At 46.4% G+C, this 21,571-nt stretch overlaps 1 protein-coding gene across 4 annotated transcripts in view; it reads right to left on the bottom strand.

Moving 5' to 3' along the window:
- Positions 1–21,571, bottom strand: part of HERC2 (HECT and RLD domain containing E3 ubiquitin protein ligase 2) — a 2,956,340-nt gene that overhangs the window by 665,068 nt on the left and 2,269,701 nt on the right. For 3 of the 4 annotated variants that reach the window (XM_069636605.1, XM_069636603.1, XM_069636606.1), the window contains exons 72-74: positions 3,607–3,738; positions 2,781–2,939; positions 2,569–2,687 (exon numbers count right to left, since the gene is read on the bottom strand). In XM_069636605.1, coding sequence (XP_069492706.1) covers positions 2,569–2,687; positions 2,781–2,939; positions 3,607–3,738 — 410 coding nt within the window. The remainder of the gene's footprint in view (positions 1–2,568; positions 2,688–2,780; positions 2,940–3,606; positions 3,739–21,571) is intronic. The other variant, XM_069636607.1, reaches the window with a different exon arrangement.

Genomic DNA, 21,571 nt, shown 5'->3' on the forward strand with positions numbered 1-21,571 from the left:
AAAAAGGGTATGCAGTGATAAAATCACGGCAAAAATGTACCCTGTACAAAAAATCGTGGCAAAAATGCAGTGGTTTGACCCGTTAAAGGTATACCCCATTACACCATTTAAGGGGAGCAGGGGTTGCAGGGGGTGTCCCCCGATCCCCTTAAATGGTATAATGGGTCCAGAGGTTGCATGGGACTCCCCCTGCATCCTTTACATAGATTGCGGCGGCAAAACCACTGCCTTTTTGCCACGATAGTTTGTGTCCGCGGCCATTTCTGCCACGATTTTATCACATGGAACCCTAAAAAGTACTTACTTTTAATGGTGGTTTGCCCCCTTCTGAAAAGTAATAAGTGTTGGTACTGTTTTAACTGAATGAGTGTAAAAGCTTACCAATAGGGTTTACCTACCTTGAATAACACTGTGTTCTTCCTAAAGTGTATCATAGGGTGTTGCTTTAACTGATCCGCTTTATACAGACCCAAAAGAGTCTAGAAATTAATAATTGCCTTTGAGCTGCTTGAAGCCCCTCTTAAAAGTATATGGTTACTTACCTTGAACAGCTGCTGCTCTTCTAAACTTATAACACTGGGTTGTGCCGCCCCTGAATATGCTTAGAGCATTTCCAAAATAGTCACAGGGTCTATTACTTACCTTAAAATACACTGGTTCTTTCTTAAAGTGTAATTAGGTTTTACTTTCCTTCAATTGCTTAGTGCATTCAGAAATAGTTATTGTGTTTTAGTACTTGTCATTGAGCAGCTTAATGCCCCTCCAGAAACTATATGAGTTGTTTTACTAGCTCGGAAAGGAGTTCTAAAAAGTAAGGTTGCAAGGAGTATACTTGTAACAGGGTCGGTTTACTATCCGATTTCATAACTGAGTGTCACTGCATGACTGACAGGATCTACTACCCTTGAATTACTGACTATATTCAAAGAAGTACCTATAACCTGGTTTTACTCGCCAAGAATAGCTGATTGCAGTCGGAATGTGTTATAGGTTTGACTCACCTTGACTACCGATTGTATTCTTAATAAGGTTGTAGGTTGTACTTTAGTGGGTAGACCACAAGCTCCAAGTTGTTTTTTTATTATTGTGTTTATATGATATGTTATAGTACTTACCCAAGATTTTTCATGGCCTAATTGCATTTAAATAAACTTTATTTTTATGATAAATTGGGCCTCATCACGAGTTGGGCTGTACCCCTTAAATGCAGCAGTAACGGTATTACTACTGTATTTAAGGGCTGGCCCTATCATGAGTTGGGCGCAAAACGGGCTGTTTTACCTCCAGCTTTTTTCACGCAATATTACCGCCATAAATGCCCTATTGGATCCAATGGGCCCAATGGGAAATGGGGATTTACCGTTAACGCCCAGCCTGTGATCCGGTGGTAATACCGCTGGACTGGTGGGTGCTAACGCTATTACAGTTGGGCGGTATTACAGCCGAGATACCGGCCAACTCGTGATGAGGCCCATAGTGTTTTAGTGTTATTTTGGACCATATGTATGCTACAATTTCTTTGTACCAAGATACAGCCCTCTCTCCCTCATAAGATAAGCATGGATGCTATGTCCCTGCTACCAACATTCTCAGGTGGTACAGCCTTATACTAAGAGTGGAGCTTATGTACCGTCTCAGATGTATGGCTTTATGAAGCACTTATTTGGACTTTAGACAAACTGTCCAAACCGGATGCACTGCATCCTGAGGGCCAAGGCAACCAGGATCCCCTTTTCATTGCACCAAATCGGTTGAAACTCTTATAAACCAGGACTCACTGGTGCTACCTTTTGCAATCAACTGAATCAGCGTGCTTGGATTTTGAACGAGCTATACGCTGCATCGGGCCTCGTAGATCTCAAATCAACTGATTATCACCAGACCCCTACCAGAAGCGTCTGAGCTTCTATCCAGGGCTACAACCAAAGGATCCGTGGTTATAGCCCCCTCAGCCAAGCCGCCCCCCCAGCAACACCTCTGCTCCTCAGTATCATGATGCTTGCCCAAGGCACCGGACACAGGAGAGGTGCAGTTCAATATCGTCATTTTACAGCCGCACTCATTGCAAGACTTAACGGAGGCAACATTTTTGGAAACATTTCAAATTAATGAAAATTACTGTTCATAGAAAAACTTGGCAATTGGCAGAGGAAAAAGGGAAAATTGTGCCAGCAGCTATAAGGATCTGTACTGAGGACGTCTCTGCTAAAACAGCACACAGGGCAGTGATGAAGCCGGCCGTGGAGTCACGCAGCACTATAGAATGGTGGTTGGAAACATTTCCCAGACCAAACTGCGCACGAGGAAAATGATAAAGAAGACCCAGTGGAAGGAATATATCCATAGAAGATATGTTTCCAATCAAGCGCCAGAGCATAATCTTTCATTCATGAAGATTACATTAATAAAAAATATACCTAAAATAGCCAACTGATTATTAAAGCACACATTGAAATCATATTTATATGCTGAAATCCAAAGGATATGTTTTTCTTCCAGTCAGTGCTTAAAGAGAATTACGTACAGTTGAAAATTCAACACATGAAAGAATATTGTTTATTTTCTCACCATGACCCTGGTCTCTCCGTCTACATCTCCAAGCAACCGATTAATGTTAATTGACTGCCCAAACTCGGTCGTTAGTAACTTTCTCAGCCTCTGCAGAGCCCACATTCTGTGACATGCCGCTGAAAAGCCGAATAAATAAAATCAAGGCACAAACAAAAACAAAATCACTATCCATCAAGCAAAACAGTAATTTGTGTCAATTATATACTCACCTAGTGCACTTAGCTGAGCACAAGCAGCTAGTGAGGCTGCCAAGCGGGGGACTATGCCCCTATTGGCAGCAAAATTCAGACGGAAATCTAAGAGACAAGTCACCAGATCCATTGACGGGCAGGAGAGAATACACCGATCAGAAAGGAGGTCTTTGGGGCCTGTGGGAAAAATAAGGAGAAAGTCTGATCTCAAGGTGAACTGCACACAGATTCAATTTAGTTATAAATATATCAAGAAATGGTCATTTAAAAAATGTTTTATGACTAGAATATGTCTTCCCATTAAAGCTGTACTATCCCAATTGCTTTACACAAAAATTGACAGTGATTACTATCTTATCACCATCAGATGTCACTTTTAAGCTGTGAAGTTAGTGATGTGGCACAAACAAACAAAAGCTAAGTTTTAAAGAGCAACATTTAAATTATATTTCATATTCGAGATACACATGCGAGTACTCCATTCCTTCTGTTATGTGGCATCTAAAGAACCTGCGATCTAAAAGTTAGTTATGCCTAAAAGAACGACACATAGTCCAAAACAACTGCAGTGAAACCCAGAAGACCCCTTTAGAAAAGTACATCTTTCAGACTAATCGTACAGTGTGTTTATGGCATGTGCACCAACATTTATGGCGCTATTTCTTAATGTTCCTGTAACTTAATTAAATAGTATGCGTTCATGTGATTATTGGAAGCCCGGTTTTCAGATGGATTCCTGAGTAAAACAACTAAACAAGATAACATTTGATGAAAAGCTGAACCCTGCCAAAATGAAATTAAATGTGTGACCCAACAGTGGAGAAGATAAACCATTAGATCGTACCTGCTGCAGGCATTATTGGGTAGACAGTGAACCGCCAACCCCACCCATTGACCGAGCCATCACTAATAAACTTCCATTTCAATTCATCCCCCGGAATGCGCAGCTCACTGGACCAGTCTGACCACTCCCGACCTAATACAGTAAGATATTATATAGTGAGATAACCATATATTCCAATCACATGGATAAGGCAATCCCTATTGTTAGTCTTAATCCCTTATATTCTTTAAAAATATTTATCAATATGTGAAAATAACTGTATGAAATAGACATTTCTAAAAGGAAGAGAAACAAAGAGTTAACAACTCTGCTTCTGGCTCACAGCGTCACATATTGTACACGTTTTATTAAAATATCTGCTAACTATATTGCTTTTAGAAATACAAATCATGTCTCTCGGGTATAACTACATAATGGAAACCTTCAATCAAAATGTAAGATTATTTCCCTTGTGCATAAAAATACAAGCATATAATCCAATAATGTTAACGGTTGAGAAAGATATGTTAATTGGTAAAAATGTCTCAGATTGCAAAGTCATTACAGTTTAGAAAAACATTTTTAAAACAGTATTAGGACAAATTGGTGACAAAGTGTTACAAGCTCACTGTGAGTAATACATATCCCAGAAAATAAGACTGACATTGCAAGAGAAGCGAGATATCTAAAAATGAAATATATAAAAGAGAATTATTTTATAAATAGGCTGGCACAAATTGGTGGAACTATGGTAAAAGTTGACAGAATTTAGGCAAAGGAGGAATATGTCGGCGGTTGTTCCTTGTGGGCCAGAGACATCTGTAAAAACAGGCACCTTCAACAGTGTGCATTGACAATTTTTAAGGTGGTACCATGCTGATCTGCTTCACTTACACTAAAGCTAATCATGACTGCAATTTCAGATGGATCATCCATTATTTAAGTTGCAAGACTTTTAAATACAAGAGTGTAAGATGGAGAAATGTCTTACCGTAATGTTCTTTTTTATGGATTCTTCTCCTGAAGATTCCTCATCAGATAGAAATCCTCTTCCAGCTTCCACTTCTTGGAAAAAGACTTCCAAAAGGGGGCATAGTGAAACTCCACTTGGCCGACAACAGTCGAGCAGCCTTGACTAGGTGCTGGATCGTCAGCTCCAGACGGGACATTGTATATATACTGTGTCACTATGCCACACACCTCAATTCCCACCTCCACCCCCCCTAAACTCAGCCACTGCAGAGGAAAACAAGCGAGGGTTAGAAAAAAAGGAACCCCAACTGAGAAACACAATCCCATTTTTTTTTCTTTTTTAAAAAAGAGAGCCATGCGGCTTCCAAGCAAGAAGAGCACCCTACACTAGAACCATCACTGACACCCCCCTGTCGGAAAAAAACAGACACCAACAGCCAACGTTTTATCAGCAGGGATGGATGGGAGGGGTGATGAGGACTCTGTGGAGAGAAGAATCCATAGGAAGATTACGGTAAGTAATTTCTCCTTTAATGGATGGCTTTTCTCCCACAGATCCCTCAGATAGACACCCAAAGCAGTGTCAACAACAGAGGTGGGAAGAAAGCTCAACAGCAGAATATTTTGCAACACTGTCCTTCCGGGGGGGGCATCAGTCACACAGTCTATGTCCAGGCTATAATGCTTTGTGAACGTATGAAGCGAGAACCAGGATGCAGCCTGATAGATGTCCCCAACTATTACTCCCCCTTGCAGAGCCGTCGAGGTGGAGACCCCTCTGGTGGAGTGAGCCCTGATGCCGGGAGGCAAATCCTTGCCTGCGGTGTGGTGGTATTCCGAAATGCACAATGTGATCCATCATATTGTCTGTTTCAATACAGAAAGGACTTTCATGGAAATGGAGTAGACTACAAACTGTTCTATTTTTCTATATTCTGCCGTTCTTGCTACATAGAAGCTTAAAGCTCTCTTGAGGTACAATCATTGAAAACGCTCTTCCTCCCTGAGGGGTGCAGAGGAGGGTAGAATACCAGAAGATCTATTGCCTGAGAAAAACGTTAATTTGACACAACTCATTAGACAAGAATCCATGTCTCACTTTAAGAGATACTTTCACCCGGAAAAAGTGAAGAAATGGTGGTTTGCAACAAAGGGCCTGCAACTCTCTGACCTGTCTGGCCGAAATGATGGCAAACAGAAAGGCTGTCTTTAATGTTAGTAGCTGCAGAGAACAAGAATGTAATGGCTCAAAGGAGACACCGTCAGAAAGGTGAGAACCAGGGTGAAATCCCAATCAGGGACAACTAAAGGCATAGGAAAAAACGTATTCACAAGGCCCTTCAGAAATTGGGCCATAACCGGGATTGTGAAGAAGCAGCCCTGATCCGGAGACCTTTTGAACACAGACAAAGCCGCCAGGTATCCATTTACTGTGGTAACCTGAAGAGGCTAGTGACTGAAGGAACTCCATCACTCTAGTGTTGGGGCAAGAGATAAATCTCACGTTCCCTGCACCAAGCCTCAACTCTTCTCCATCGGCACGCTTACAGAGATCGTGTAGATGGTCTGCATGTAGCCAGCAGCACCTCAAATACCTTCTCAGAGTACTCCCCATCATCATACCTCATCCTCTCAAGAGCCACCCAAGTAGGCTGAGGGATTCTGGGTTCGGTGGAGCACCCAACCATCCGACTGGGTTAGGAGATCTGGGCGGCGAGGCAACCAGAGAGGCGGACAGATGGTCAAATCCAAAAGCTCTGAGTACCATGTGCTTCTCGCCCAATCCGGGGCGATCAAGATCAGGGTTGCTCAAAACCTCAATCTCCTGAGAACTCAATGAATGACAGGAATCATAGGGAAGGCATAGTAGAGAGGAAAGTCCAATCTACAAGAGACCCATCCCCAGGCGCACTGCTGGCTGGGAATTCCCTTGAGCAAACCTGCTTGCACTTCCTGTTGGACTCTGTGGCAAACGGGTCCACCACTCGGGTACCCCAGCAAGAGAGAAGACCGCCTCTAGGACTTCCTGGCACATTTGCCACTTATGCGAGACCGTGCTCTGCTTGTTCAGAGCATCTGCCAAACTGTTCTGTGTCCGAGCCAGATTTGCCAATAGTTTGCCAATAGTCAGAAGCACAGCTACATTGCATCTCTGCAGAGGGGAAGGGAGCGCACGCCACCCTGCTTGTTCAGGTAGTGCATGGCCACCATATTATCTGTCAGTATCAGGACATGCTTCCCCTTCAGAGAAGGAGCCAACTCCCTCAGGGCTAACCTAATGGCTCGCAACTCTAGCCTACTGATGTACCACCTGGCTTCCATTGCTGACCAAAGGCCACTCACCTGCAAGTCCTTGCAGTGAGCACCCCAACCCTTCAGGGACGCTTCTATGACCACTCGCACCTGAGGTCATGAAGGCCAGAAGGGTTCCCCCACTAGCACGTTGCTGCTGCTGGCCCACCAGCAAAGGTTGAAAACCACAGGCCTGGACACCCTGAGAACGTCCCTCAAAATGCTGAAGTACTGGGCCCGCTGACCTCGTAGGAGGCATTGCAAAGATTGCATCCGCAGCCTGACCTCTGTCACAAGAAAAATGCTGGAGGCCATGAGACCCAAGAGGAAGCGGATGGAAGCCGCTTGTAATTTGGCGTGGTTCTGGAACAGTTGTACCATCTGTGGGTATCCAGGAATTGCTTCGAATACATAGTTTTGAATGCAAAAGTATGCACAAAAAAATGCATCGAAAAAATGCATTTTTTTGTAGGTAGTTTTTCTTTTTACTATAATGGGTTTTAAGGGGTAAAAAAACAGGGGTTAGTGGGGCCCCCATTAAAAAAAAAAAGATTTTTTTCGATGCATTTTTTTTGATACTTTTGCATTCAAAACTTTTGAATTTGATGCAATCACTAGGAACCCCATCTGTGCAACTCTCTCCCCATGGGCAGAAAAGCCTTCCCTGCACGAATATCTGGGACTGATTCAATGAACTGAAACCTCTGAGCTGGTGTTGTGTGGGACCTCTGCAAGTTCAGAGAGAAGCCCAGCCTATGGAGTAGAGAGCAGGTGTGCCCCAGATGAGACACTACCTGCTCAGACAACTTCCCTTGGATCAGCCAGTCGTCCAGGCATAGGAACACATGGACGCCAGATCTCCTTAGGTGAGCCGCGACTACCGCCATGAGCTTGGTGAAGATCCTTGCTGGGGAGGTCAACCCAAAGGGAAGCACATGCAACTGATAGTGCTTGTCCCCTATGAGGTACCTCAGGAACTTCCTGTGCTTTTGATGGATCGGTACATGAAAGTAAGTGTTCTGAAGATCTATGGACTCCAGCCAGTCCAGTAAATCGAGAGCGTGGAGAATCTCGCTCAATCTCACCATCCTGAATTTGCCTTTCCTCAGGAACTTGTTCCAGGCTCTGAGGTCCAAGATGGGATGGAGCCCTCCTACCTTCTTGGGTACCGGTAAAATACCGGGAATACCAGCCCAAACACTTTCTGCTGGGCGGATACTGTTCCACAGAACCCATCAAAAACAAGGCTTGCAGTTCTTCCTGGGGGTCCAGTCCCAGTTGCATAGGAGGTGGTGGGGGTCTGTCCGGTGGTTTTCTTAAGAAGAGCAGACAAGAAGTAAGTCAGTGCCACTGTAGGCAATGCTCTGTCAACCGCCCGCCAACCGGTAAATTGTGGGAGAGGAAATCAAAGCGGTTTAGGAGGCTGGGTCGTCCTACTGCTGTTTGCAGGCCCTAAGAAGTCCCCCCCTTCCGGAGTGCAAGAAACCCTTATGCCCTTGCCAGGTTGGTGGGAACTGCGCTTTCCTGCCGTAAGGCGTATATTGCCTCTATGTAGCCCCTGTCCCTAGAGATAAAGCTGAAGGCAGGCTTGGCCCGCCACGCAGCCAGGCCCAGCGATCTAGCAGCAATTTTCGATTCCTTACATTTCTCAAAGGATTTGTCGACCTTTTGATCGAACAGGAAATCACCATTGAAGGGCATGTCCAGTAATTTGCCCTGGACATTAAGCGAAAAGGCTGAAGATTTGATTAGGCCTGCCTTCTCATAGCTATAGATGCCATAGATTGGGCCACACAGTCAGCAATGTCCAGGCCCATTCACAGCGACCGCCTGCCCACCTCCTTTCCATCCTCCACCAACTGTAGGAAGCCCTTGCTCATTCCACCCTTCGGGATGTACTGTGCAGCATTCTCCACCGCCGTCCAAAGACCAAATTAATATTTTGCAACGCCACTAGCCACATTCGTAGCTTTCCGGGCCAAACTACCCAATGTGAATGCCTTTTTGGACAAGGCATCAACCTTCCTTGCTTCGCTGTCGGGTGGTAGAGTGGAAGTTGAAGCTGGTCTGGAGGAGACTGTAGCAGCTTGCATAACAAGCCCTTCCGGAGAAGGGTGAGAGGAGAGGAATAAAGGGTCACCTCTGGCTGACCTATGCTTCCCGAATATGGTGGAACTACCCAAGGGAATAGAACAAGTGTGCTGCCACAGAGAGGACAGAGGGTCGGCAATTGCAGGGTTTAGGGGCATGTTGTGCTCCATAACCGGACCTTCGCCTAGAATATCAGTCAGGTCGTACACCTATATCAGCACTGCAATGACTTTTTACTACAGCCCTGAACTTGGCATAGTTATGGGTATCCTTCACATCCTTGCCTGCATCGAAGGAGGACCGCATTGAAGAACCCTCTGTTAGGCAGAATCATCTGCAGTACCCTTAGGGAACACTACAGACAATTAAGACTACAAGTGATAGTACAATTTCACCTTTGGTACAAACCTGTACTACACAGTAAAGTGGTAGCGATGGCTGAGCAGCCAGACTTATCTCAAGAGCAAATGAGCAGTGATAGGAATTACACAAAGGACTACAATTACTGTGACTCAAGCAAACACTGACTCAAGGTTTCTGGTTAAAAAATATAATAACATTTATTTTTAAACCGTCTGTTCACAAAACACTTCATTTCTATTAATTAAAACCACACTCTAAATATACTACACACAACCAATTCCTCTTGTTCTGGTCAATTCAAGGTAAGTACATTAGGATTTGACAGACCGGTGTTTTGAAACAAAGACATTACCGTGGGTTCTTACGCGATCACTTTTTGACAGTAATGACAGTTTGGTCTTACGAAAAAAAAGCGTACCCGCGGGGAGAAATGCAACCGCAATCAAACACACTTAGCACAAAGAATTAAAACAAGGGAATAATGGATAAAAATCATAGGCAATACTTTTGTCAAGGCAATAGAATCAGAGGACGTGTTCTAAGAGGCAGATAAAAAGTCAATAGGCCTGCGCCAGTATCAAATGGAGCCGGGCTTTGTTGTCGAGGATCATACAGTGAGAAAAGTTCAAGATTAACGTTGCCAGGAGTACTGGATATTGTCAAAGGGAGGCAAAAGTTATGAGGGAAGGAAGAAAGGACAAACCTTCGGAAAGGAAAAGGGTTCACCCCGATTCCTCAAGGTCGGACGGAGAGAACGACCAAATGGACACAGTACCTTATTCGGATGAACAAAGCTGCTGCTATGGCAGTTGTTCCTGGTAGTTCCTGCAGACTCACAGTTCCTGAAGCTTCAGTCTTGGGACAAGGAGGACGACGTCTGGAGCGATCTGCACTACCCAGGGATGAGGCCAGCAGCATCAAAGCAACGATGAATAAAAGGTGCGCTCCTTTAAAACAGGAGAAGGCTCTTCTGATGGCTATCCGGACCACTACAGCTCAGTGCAGCAATTTTGACCCAGAAGAGGATTCTCTTGCTATTGAAGGTGAGCTGGTTGATCCCCCCCCCCAATGCTCAAGGGAAGAAGACTCCAGACTGGATCTTCTCTGTCGTTGAAGGGTAGATGGCTCAAGACTGCAGCAGGGCTTCACCGGGATCCAGGAGTTGCAGCAGTCGTCTTCTTCTCCACTTCTCTTCGGTTCTTGTAGTTCCAGAGGTGACTGACTTCCAGCCCAAGAGTCCTGCCTTTTATGCCAAACTCCCCCATTCACACAGCCTGGCTGTCAATCACACAGCAGGGGGGTTGTCCAGCCCAGACAACCACCTCAGCCAATGGACACAAAGTGCGACTTGGGTCTCCAAGAAGACCCTGTGCAGGGGGTTACTAAACCCCTCCCTCACATTCAGCCCGCCTAGACACCCAGACGCCAAAGGAGGGCTTCTTCGCAGAAGCCCGCTAAAGGATGGAGAACAAGGAAACCAAACCTGATTTGGTGCGAAAAGCAAACAACACGAAAGACCTTTCCAACACGAAATGGTGAAAAACCACGCTGGGACCCAAAATAAAAATATGGGGTAGCGGGTTTTATGTTCACATCTGTCACCACAGCCAGAACACTAACACGGGAACCCGTGTAAAAATGATAGTTACCACTGCCACCAGCCATGTCGAGTCGGGAAGGGGGACACAAAGTGCCCCTTGATGTACAAAAGGACAGGGGAAAGATATTCCCCTCCAGTACCCCGTGGTAAGATGGTTTGTACTGGATCTGTATTAAAAAAGGACTAGTAAAGCCAATGGTGTCTTTACAGGTTTCTGGCGGACAGTAGTCATCCCCAGAAATGGAGTTCACAAAGGAAGTCTAAGAGACATCCTTGTGTCACTGCACTAAAGGTGCTGTGTGACACACAAGTAAAAAGATGGTGCCTAGGGAGTTGGTGACACTCCATAGGCCATGAGCACAAAAAGTACAACACACAAAAAATACACTGCAAGAGTGGGAAAAAGGCTCAGACTCTTACCAGGTGGAAAAAATAAACCCCAGAAATCCAGCAAAGCTGCTGAGGGACTCACTAGGTAAGGGAAATTAGCCATAAATGAGAATTCTCCATAACACCCTCCACTTCCGAGCTCCCCACTCCACCACAAGGCTGCCAGAGCAGCTGGGAGCTCCAACACACTAGGTAAGCCCATTTGGGCTTGGCTCAAGAACATGCAGTGCTATTTAACGACTGAAGCGCTAAATGCTCTTTAAAATATCTTTCATCGATTTTGTGCTGCCGGAATCTTTAGCGCTTGCAAATCCTGTTGAAGCGTGATTTGGGCCTTATTACAGAGTCAGGCCTGCACCATTCCCAAATGGCGGCCCTCTATCGAAGCACTGGAGTGCCTGGTGCCCCCAGGCCTGCCGATGTCCATTTGATTGGCTGCAGCCTTCTATTTGAGCCAATCAGGGAGCCGGCAGGCGAAACGCCGGACCCTTAAAGGCCCACTAGTAAGGCTCCTGTCTAAGCCTGTCCGGGCCTTGGAGGCCTCCCACCCCCATTTCCTCCCTGCAGCACCTCACGCTCCACCACCCCTAAGCCTCATGAAACAGCTACCCAGCATGGAGCCAGCCACCCACCCCACGAACTTGTTCTTCTGGAACTGTGTCCTCCCAGCAAGAATACCAGTGAGCCATGTCCTAAACAATGGTATGCTTTTTACTAACTCACACAACTATGAACCGAGGTGTGCCTATGCCATTCTGCCCTTCTATGCCTTACTATATCCCCTTTTCATTAATGCATTTCTGTGCTTTTTGTTAAAGTCGAATCCTAGTGTGTTTTTCACAACTCTACACTCCCCCCCCCATTTTTGGGACTCAGGTGGTTCTATTGCATCCGTTCTCTCACTTTTTGACTAGTAGGCTGCTTGATGAGTTTGTGTTGTGCAGTCTCTCCTCTAGCTTCCAGCCGTATCCCTCAGCCACCCCTATAGCACTCACCATCTCCCCCATCTATTCTGCTATACTATCAATGATCCTCCCTCTCGCACAAAGTTTGGAAGGAAAAAGTTTTTTAAAAAGACATCCTGACCAGTAACCCTGGTCTACCCATTGCAGACACCTATGTCAGTGCACTTCGGACAGATTGTCACTGATATCCTCTTTTCTGTCCCCTCTCCAGATCTTTGGACTCATCTTATCTCTACTCTCTCTCCTTTCACATCTTCACCCACTAATGGTGGCACTAGATGGGAAGTACTCTTGGCGGGCTTATTATCCAGATTTATCATTAATGTCTTTTGCAATGCCACTATCATGGCTCAGGGTCCTCAACCAAACCTCCTCCTCTTTGACCGTCGCTTGCCGTCCCTCATCAACTTCCTTCCTACACCTGCTACTCCTTCCTCTGTCTGTCCCCCTTCCTCCTACTGGTGTACCACGCCCCTGTACCTCTTCTCAGAAAGCCTTAAAAGGCAGTTATCTACTGAATCTAGCCACGCTTAATGCGCGCTCTGCCATCAAACACTCCGCCGATATCGGCCTCCTCCTTCAAGACCCTGACCTCGATATCCTCGCACTTACTGAGACGTGGTTCAATGCCAGTTCAGTCACTGCTTTTGACTCCCTTCTCCTTGATGGCTACATTATCCCCAAGCCTCGCCCTAACTATGTTGGCGATGGGGTTGCCCTGATCTTCCCTGAGAGGGCCCCTTCTTCCCTCATACCCACTCAACCAGCTTGCAGACCAGGCTCTCGAAGGGGCTGTATGGCTATCTCCCCAACTTCCTCCCTAACCATTGCTTCTATATACAGGCCACCTGGCTCAATCAAACTGTGCCTCTCAGAATGGTCTCCTCATCTCTCCTCTAAACTCCTTCTCCTGGGTGACTTCAACATCCACCTTGACTCCTCAATCACAGCTTCAACTCTCTTCCGTGACCTCTGCACCTTGCTCTCCCTCTGCACCTTGCTCTCCCTCTCCACTCTCCCCTCTGGACATACGCACTCGGCTGGACACACTCTTGATTCCTTGATGCACACTGATCTTTCGCTCTCTGCCTCACTCACCACTCCACCTGATCAGACGACTCCCTCCTCTCACCTGGGTCCTCTCTACCCTCTGACCGCAACCCCCCCAGCTCTGCCAACCTCGTTCACGAACACCCGTCCAATGAAATGAGTGTCAGATGCTGCCTTCGCATCCACCTTAATCCCCCCTCTCCTCCCACTGCAGACTACCTCTGACTCCGCTCTCAGCAACCTCCATCTTGCCATCTCTAACACTCTCGACATTCCCGCCCCAGTCATGAGGATCTGCCTGAAACATGCCACCAAGCGTAACACTTGGTACGATTCTGAACTTGCAACCCTGAAACTCAAGTGTAGAGCTATGGAATGGAAGTGGCAGATCTCAGGCTCACCCTCTGACAAACTAGCCTGTCACCTTCTCCAAAGGTAATACAGACTTTCCATTTGTTCCAAGAAAAGGGCCCACATCCAGGCTCAAGTCTCTGGTGCATCCAACAACACAGCTGAACTCCTTAAAACCTGCAAGGAACTAGCCAACCCTTCTGCAGTCTCCACCTCACCTCTACCATCTCAGGCCCTCTGAAATGCATTGGCCACACACTTCACTGCAAAAACTCAGGACATCCTGAGCACTATTGTGTTTCCTCCTCCCATCTTCCCATCCCCTTGCCACCTATGGCCGCCCATCCTCCCTCTGGCTCTCTCTCCTCCTTCTCTCCTATAACATCTGATAAGATCACTAGAGCTGTCCGCTCGAAGAAGGTCTCTTCTAAACAGGTCTTCCCTGTTTTTCTAGAACTATTAAGGGCAATATTGACTCCCTTGGCCCTGCACTTGCTGATTTCTACAAACACTCTCTTGCTACTGGGTCTTTCCACTCTTCCCTCAAGCACTCTCTTGTGCGCCCCCTCCTAAAAAAAACATCTGCCGACTCCAGTTGTACTCATTCTACTTGATTTCTCCTCTGCATTTGATATGGTCAACCATTCCATCCTCATAAAACAGCTCCAAGATACCCTTGGTATCTCAAAGCAGGAGATGGACTGGCTGACCTCCTTCCTTACTGACCGTCGCTCCCAAGCTATCCTGGGCTCTGTCTCCTTTCCCACCTCTATCTCCATCTGTGGCATTCACCAGGACTCTAACCTTTCTCCCTGGCACTAACAACTATCTTGTTCCGCTTGCACACCTCATTTCCACTTTCTCCCCTTAGGTTCCAGTGTTATGCAGATGACACAAAACTCTTCTTCAAAATTCCCTCTCATCCTCTCCTTACTTCCTCTATCATTTCGGACTGCCTATCTGCCATTCAGTGTCAGACAAAGGACCGACCTCCCCAACCTCCTCCTCACCAATACTTTCAGAAAAGTTGTCCTTGGAACTGGCGGGGGTCTTCCTGCACAACTGCCGGTCTTCTGAGGACTGTCCCTTCCTTGACTTCCTCTTCTTGTCGTGTAAATAGGGCCTAGCTCCCTCAGAGGCCACCTTGACAGGAAGTGTAACCTATCAAAGGTGAACCCCGAGGAGCTAGACCCCCAAAGTACCAGGGAAAAAGCCTCTCGGGCACCAAAAAACCCTGGGTGAATTGTAAAGATGAATAAATGGCTGACTTCACAAGCCTTGTCCTTTAGTCTTGAGGCAATTCCGGAAAACAGATAAATGCAAGCAGAGGTCCAAAAGATCAACAGGATACAGGGAATGGCCCAAAGAGCAAAACTAAGCGTGGGTGTAATGTCAGGAACGGGGTAGATCTTGAGACAAGGTAGAGAAAGACAGAAACTGAAGATAGGGTGAAAAACCCGGAAATAGTGTCACGGAAGAAAGGTAAGAAATGGATGTTAGAGGAGAAAGGAAACACCCCAAATCCAACAGGAAACAACGGAAACACTTACCGTGAGATGAGACCAAGAGGAAGAAAATAGTAGTTACCGGAGACGCTTACCAAGCGGAACCGGAAACTAAACAGGAGCGTTAGAGCAAGGCTCCCAGACGACTAGGAACAGAAACTAGGTAAGGTGAAGCAGGTGAACGGCAAGGGTGGTTCGGAGCGGGATCCAGACACACCGGCAGCAGAACACAGCGTTGACGGCGTACAAAAACATGGACAGATACAACGCGCCGAAGAGGGGGCGTGGTCTCGTCTTATAGTTGCGGCCGCCATCTTGGGTGAGGACTAGACCGGGGGCCATAACCTCCAGGTCCTCCACAAGCTCCACGGGCGAAGTCTGACATTCAGTCCTGTTGTGCCAACAATGATCTCTGCCTCAACGCCAGAAAGACTGAGATCCTTCCCATTGAGACTCCTGCTCCCTTTCTTCCCTTCATTCTGGCCACCATCTATGGGCTCTCTCCCTTCTCCATCTGAAGCCAGAAACCTTGGAGTCCTCTTCAACTCTTTCCTTCCTCCCTCACATCCAGGACCTTGCCAAGATGGCTCATTTTCGACTCCACCTCCTCCAAGGCATCAATCATTTCCTCACTTTCCCCCAGAAGCTCAATGTTGCTAGAGCTCTGGTACTCTCTATGTTGGACTATTGCAATAGCCTCTTCCATAATCTACCCTCTTACTCTCTACGTCCCCTACAGCTTATCCAGAATAGGGCTACAAGCCTTATCCTAGGACTCAAGTTCTGGGACCGCATCTCCCCAGCTCTAAAATCTCTCCACTGGCTCCCAGTTGCAGCAAGGATCAAATTGAAATCCCTCTGCATCATCCATAAGGCTGTCTGGGGCCAGGGACCACGTTATCTACAACTGGCTCTCACCAAATAGTCTTCCTCCAGATTTATACGCTCCTCGGGTGCCAACTCTATGCGTGTCAAGTGCTTCTCTAAAGAGCGAGCTGGTGGTCGATCTCTTTCCTCCGGTGGCTCCCTCCTCTGGAACAGCCTTGAGCCGGATCTCCTCAAATTCTGGAAGCTCCTCAAGACTCCTTTTCACCTCCGCCCTCCCCATCTCCCTCCCTTGCCAAACCCCAGTCGCTGAGATTGGTGTCCAGGTCCCTTATGTCCCTTGTGTCCTTCTGGGTCCTACCCCCCACCCCCATCGCCTTTCAGTCCCCACCCACTCCCAGCACTTGCCTTTGGGTGTCCACTGGCCTGAGCCGTCTCATAGAGCTGCACTTATTATATCAGCAGTTGACCAGTCTTACAAAGTGATCTCTGCCAGGCACTTAACAGCAGCTTGCAACTTACCCCATAGCACTTCCCTCAGTTGAACTCCTAGCACTTACCCCCTCCATCATTCTTTCTCTCTGTCTGCACTTGCACGTTCTGAATGCGCACAAGGCCTAGTAGGAACACCTCATTCTTTCTCTTCATTGTTATTACATTTTCCTTTCAATCCCATGTTCCCTTCCTGTTGCCCTGTGGGCGTTTTGAAACAAAATGTACTTGATGTCCAATCGCCTTAACAATGTGCAAATAAATAAAAAAATATGGGGCTGGCTTTGCTGGAAATCCAGGTCTGGCGAGGTATCCAACTGCTTGCCTTGGAAGGCCCTGAACAAGCTCTAGCAGCTGGCTATGTTCTTCAAAATAGCCAACACCAAATGTGCCCAAGAAAAAAAGGGGTTGACGTCCCCTTAATGATCTGTGTCATCGGCGCCAAAAAATGCTCGACATAGTGCCGAAGAAAACTGGATCGGGAGAGCAGGGTGAAGAATTTATCGTTAAGTGTTGGCTCGGATGGCTTGTCCTTCGGCGCAGAAAGTGTGGCCGTATTGGTCGACCGATATCTTGACGTCGAAGCACTGGCACCTTGAAAAGCATGGGATGGACCCGGCATCGAGGGCCTTGACGTCTCCTTAGATGTCGAAAGGATTTATCGACGCTGATGGCGTTGGCACTGGGGCATGTAAGGGGTCAGAAATGCCAAGCGCCGCTCTTGCCTCTGAGGCATGTTGCGTGGGTGGGAGGGGTTACCCGCACCTACAGCAGCCTCCTTCTTGAACATTTCGAGCATGGAAGTTTTGAAATCCTCCCACTCCTGGCATGTGGGTAGGCCCCGCCGACGGCTAACCTCTTTCCGTCGACGAATCAGAGTCCTGACGATGGCAGTGACGCCTCTTCTTATGAGATGAAGAAGTATGGCTCCTCGAGCGCAACTGCTGCTTCTTTCGCGATCTATTTTCTTGGAGGTATGCTCCTTGGTTTCAGCCTCTGAGGACCAAACCATCGACTGCGCCAGAGGTTTTGAGGGTGGTCGACCCAGAGCGAGCTTAGCAGCACGATCGTGCAAGGATTTCGGGCTTCATTTTGGTGCACGACGCACACCCTTATGTCCCGTGAACCGTGCAGAGGCACCAGAGGCATAACTCACGCAGGTAAGTGATGGACATCTTGGTGTGACAATCGATACACTGCTTGAAACCTGAAACCCGGGCGACGAACATCATGCATCGCAATTAGAAAAAACTAAAATTAAGATTTCTGACGAAAATGTCGATTAAGTCAGAGACTTGACCATGTTCCTAAGCAGTGTGACATGCACGTGTAAACAAAGACATGCGGTATGGGGAGTGGTGACAGTTTATATAAGACACCTGATGCCAACGATCGAGTGCTGGGCAAGAGGGATCGACAATTGAGTCAAAGTCCACTACACCCCCTGTTGAAAAAGTTTCCAAAGCAGCAAAGCCGGATGGGATAGCTATCAGAGGAGGGATCTGCGGGAGGAAAGCAATCCATTGAAACATGGTGATGTCTTTTGGCGAGTAGCAGTGACTACTTTGTTGGTAAATGCAGTATAGCGGGCCTTTCCCTTGGCCCTGGCAGGCTCAAACAGGCACAGACAGGTGAGGTATTTGTCTTTGTCCATACTTTGCTCAGGACACTTGCTATGAGGACGCATAAGGAGGAATGGTGAAATAGGTGGAAGGCAGAGCAGCTGAGTGGCAGGGCTGGTCACGTGACCAGGAGCCTCCTTAACGCTGTCTGCCTGGAGCTGTCCTTGAACCCTTAAGTAGCTGCGTTGGAAGGTGTGAAAACCATTGGTGAGTGGAGAAGCTAAGAGACAGGGCTTGATCAGCTGCCGCCTCAACTACCTCATGTTCCAATTTGTAAACAAAACCTTGATTATCTTAGGTGATCAATTGTAATAAGATACTTTAGACTTGGCGATGCAGAAACTGAGCACCCATTTTGGATCAAAATGACAAAACATCTCTGTTTCGAAAGGATGTGAAGGAGGAAAAAAAAACAATAAGATTCAGAAAAAAACCACACTGTGCAAAAAGAAAAGCCTCACTCTAAGAGCCACCTGTGTCAATGAACACCAAAAGTGCAGGTGCCACATCAAATGCAGCTTATTTGCTTGAAATGGAGAAGTGAACGGCAGCACGAAAATGCAGTGGCAACAATGCATTGACTCAAAAGCAGTAGCCATCGGAAATGCGGGAACCTGATATAAGTACTTCGACTGTGGCACAAAAGGCTCCCGAAGTAAAGCATTAACCCGACCTTTCATAAACGGATGAATGAGCAATACCAAAATAGGAACCCTGGTTCAGGCATTCACATAAAAACAGATTAACAGGGGTCGGGGTGGGGGGACTAGCCCTTATCTGTGCCAACATTAAGCTCACTCTTGGACAATGGCAGAAAAAATAGTCGGTCGTGGTGTATAGCAACGGGTTAACAATGCCTTTTCAATCACATTAGCAGGAATCCTTTTTCATTGAAAAAAGGAGGTACATGATATTATCTGTCACAGCATTCTTTTTCCTGTTGCTAAAAAAGGATGCTTTATACTGGCCATTACTGCTTGAAGTTAGTTATTTTAATGTAGCTATTTTTGTAGTGAGAACCTGCTTTACAAAAATCAAGTAAGGTATTTGGAAATAGAAGTACATAGGATAATAAAAAAGCAATTAAAATATTGAAGACGAAAAATTTACTGGAGCTGGAATGTGGAGGATTTGGGATTTATACAAGAAAAAGTGTTGGTGCAAGGATCATGGCAGAAGGGACTGATTAAGAAGGAGACAGTGCAAAGTAAACATTCAGAATGCAGATGTAAGCCAGAGATCAAAGACCAGGGCTTGAGGTATAATCAAAAGATCCAAGGTAGGTTCCAGTCAATCGCTCTTTTCAGAATTCACTGCTGGTCAGTTATTGAGTTGCAGGTGCTGCATTAATCGTTGGAGTTTTCATTATTTTCTAAATCCAATACATGAACGCACAGGTTTAAGGGATAGGAGAATATTTTTTGAATAGCAGGGAGCCTTGGTAGGAATAGGCCGACCTCCTACAATAAGTTCTGATACACAGGAATCCTGATCAACCATTTGAATCATGGAGTCTTGGGGAAAATAAAATAAAGCTATTTCAGATAAAAATTTAAATCAGTTTAGTTCAGTAAGGGGTGCATGTGCCATACTATTAACCATATCAAATACTGCTTCTTACCCTGTAAGCCAGTAACAGGTAACTTCAAATGTTTTCAGCATGGTACCCCCACAATAATATACCTTCAAAAGTCAATCTGCGCATTTTAAGCCAATGGAGGATATTAGGAAAGATGGTTCTTTTTCATGCTTTCCCTAAATAGAACACCAGGGACTCTTCATGTTGCTATTGTTTTGAACCTTTCTTGACTTTTGCAGTTAGGTAAGTAAAGCCTTTTTGTTGCCCTTACCACGCCAAGCTCACCTGTTTTGGGGGCACTGATTAGTCCCTATGGCTATCAGTGCAGAGGACTATGTTCTTCATAGTGAAGTTCTTTGTTTTGTTCTTTCTACACTTATCACCTTCAGTGAAGAGCAGTGTCCCTGTAACTTTGCCCTGAGCAAATGTGTGGTTACGTTTACTAGGTGTCCAGTATGGGCTGGTGGCAGCGAATACTTTTATTGTGTATCCTTTTTTATAGTCTCTTGCACTTTTGCTTTTTACAGCTGAATCCCAATTAGAGTACAATATACTTATAGTTTGACCTTCCTGCCCTGATTTTCCATATATGGTAAGCCATTTCCCAGGCAAAGATCGACATTTTGCGGGCAAAGTGGTTGTCTGTGTGTGTGGCCGGCGGTTGCGGGCTTAGTGTGTCTGGACCGAGTCCACATTCTTGGCAGGTGTGTCAGTTTCTGGGAGATGCAGTGGCCAGAGGCTGTCCTAACTGGGTGTTAGGGAGAGTTCTCAGAAATGTGCCAATTCCTCTCTACTTTAGAGACCCCCAGCTCATTTTCTGGACTCTAGGACTTTTCATTTTTTTACCTGAAGAGAGTGAGACCCTTTTCCCCATTTTTCCCACTCCCTCATGTATTTTAATGTGATATTGAACACTGAGTTTCTTTTGGTTGTGGAGTCTGACAAACTCCATAGGCATCATCTTTTACATTGTGTCACACAGCACCTTCAGTGCAGTGGCACAGGCAAGTCTTACAGATTTCCCAAAGGTTTAAATACCTTTCTCTTGGATAACTACTGTTTCCAAGAGCAGTAAAGTGAAATTGACTTTACTTACATTTATAACTTTCTAGACCCATCACACGCCATCTTACAATAGGGTGCTGGAGGGGTTACTTAGTATCCACTTTGTCTAGTTTCTCATGCAACATTTTTATGTTGCCCTTTCCTCGATGAATAGCTGGGGGCAGTGGTTTACTTTTAACTACCGTGGTATGCATTTACCGAGGGCTGCGTTCGCAGCTGCAGTAAAGCACCCAAGGGTGCCATTCCTGTCAAAATGGCCCTGGTCGTCTTCTTTCACCATTTCTTTGTGGAAAGGTCCTTCTTGAGATTTACTCTGAGTGCCAAACCAGGTTTGGTCCCTTTGTTCATTTTGTCTTTGGCAGGATTCACAAGTGCAGCCTGCCTCTAGCTCCAGGGTGTCTGGTGGGGGCAGGAAGTGAGGGAGGTGCCCAAAACTCTGTGCTTAATCTCCTAGGAGACAGCAATGCACTCTTGGGTGATTGGCCTGCTGGCTGTCCAATCAACTCCAAAGTAAGCCACCTGGTTATCCTCTCGGAGCTGATTGAAATTCCACTGCAGTTGCTGCTGGAACCTAATAGCCAGGGAGAGGAACACCAGATTGTGTGCATTGCTTTTAAGCTGGCCAACAGCTCCAGGAAAATCCTCCGGACTCCCACGAAGCAGGACTGACTGAGCCTGAGCGACCTCAACAGAGTGCTGGACCCCAAATGCAAGGAAAGCCCATTTCGACAGCCGGGAACTGCGTTGGTGCTATTTGCGGTAGACGCGAGGAGCTGAAACACCAAAGTGCCACTTGTTTGAAGATTGCCGGTTGGTGTCGGTGA

The sequence above is a fragment of the Ambystoma mexicanum genome, chromosome 7p (assembly GCF_040938575.1).
Source record: "Ambystoma mexicanum isolate Mex_15411 chromosome 7p, UKY_AmexF1_1, whole genome shotgun sequence".
Classification (NCBI taxonomy): Eukaryota; Metazoa; Chordata; class Amphibia; order Caudata; family Ambystomatidae; genus Ambystoma; species Ambystoma mexicanum.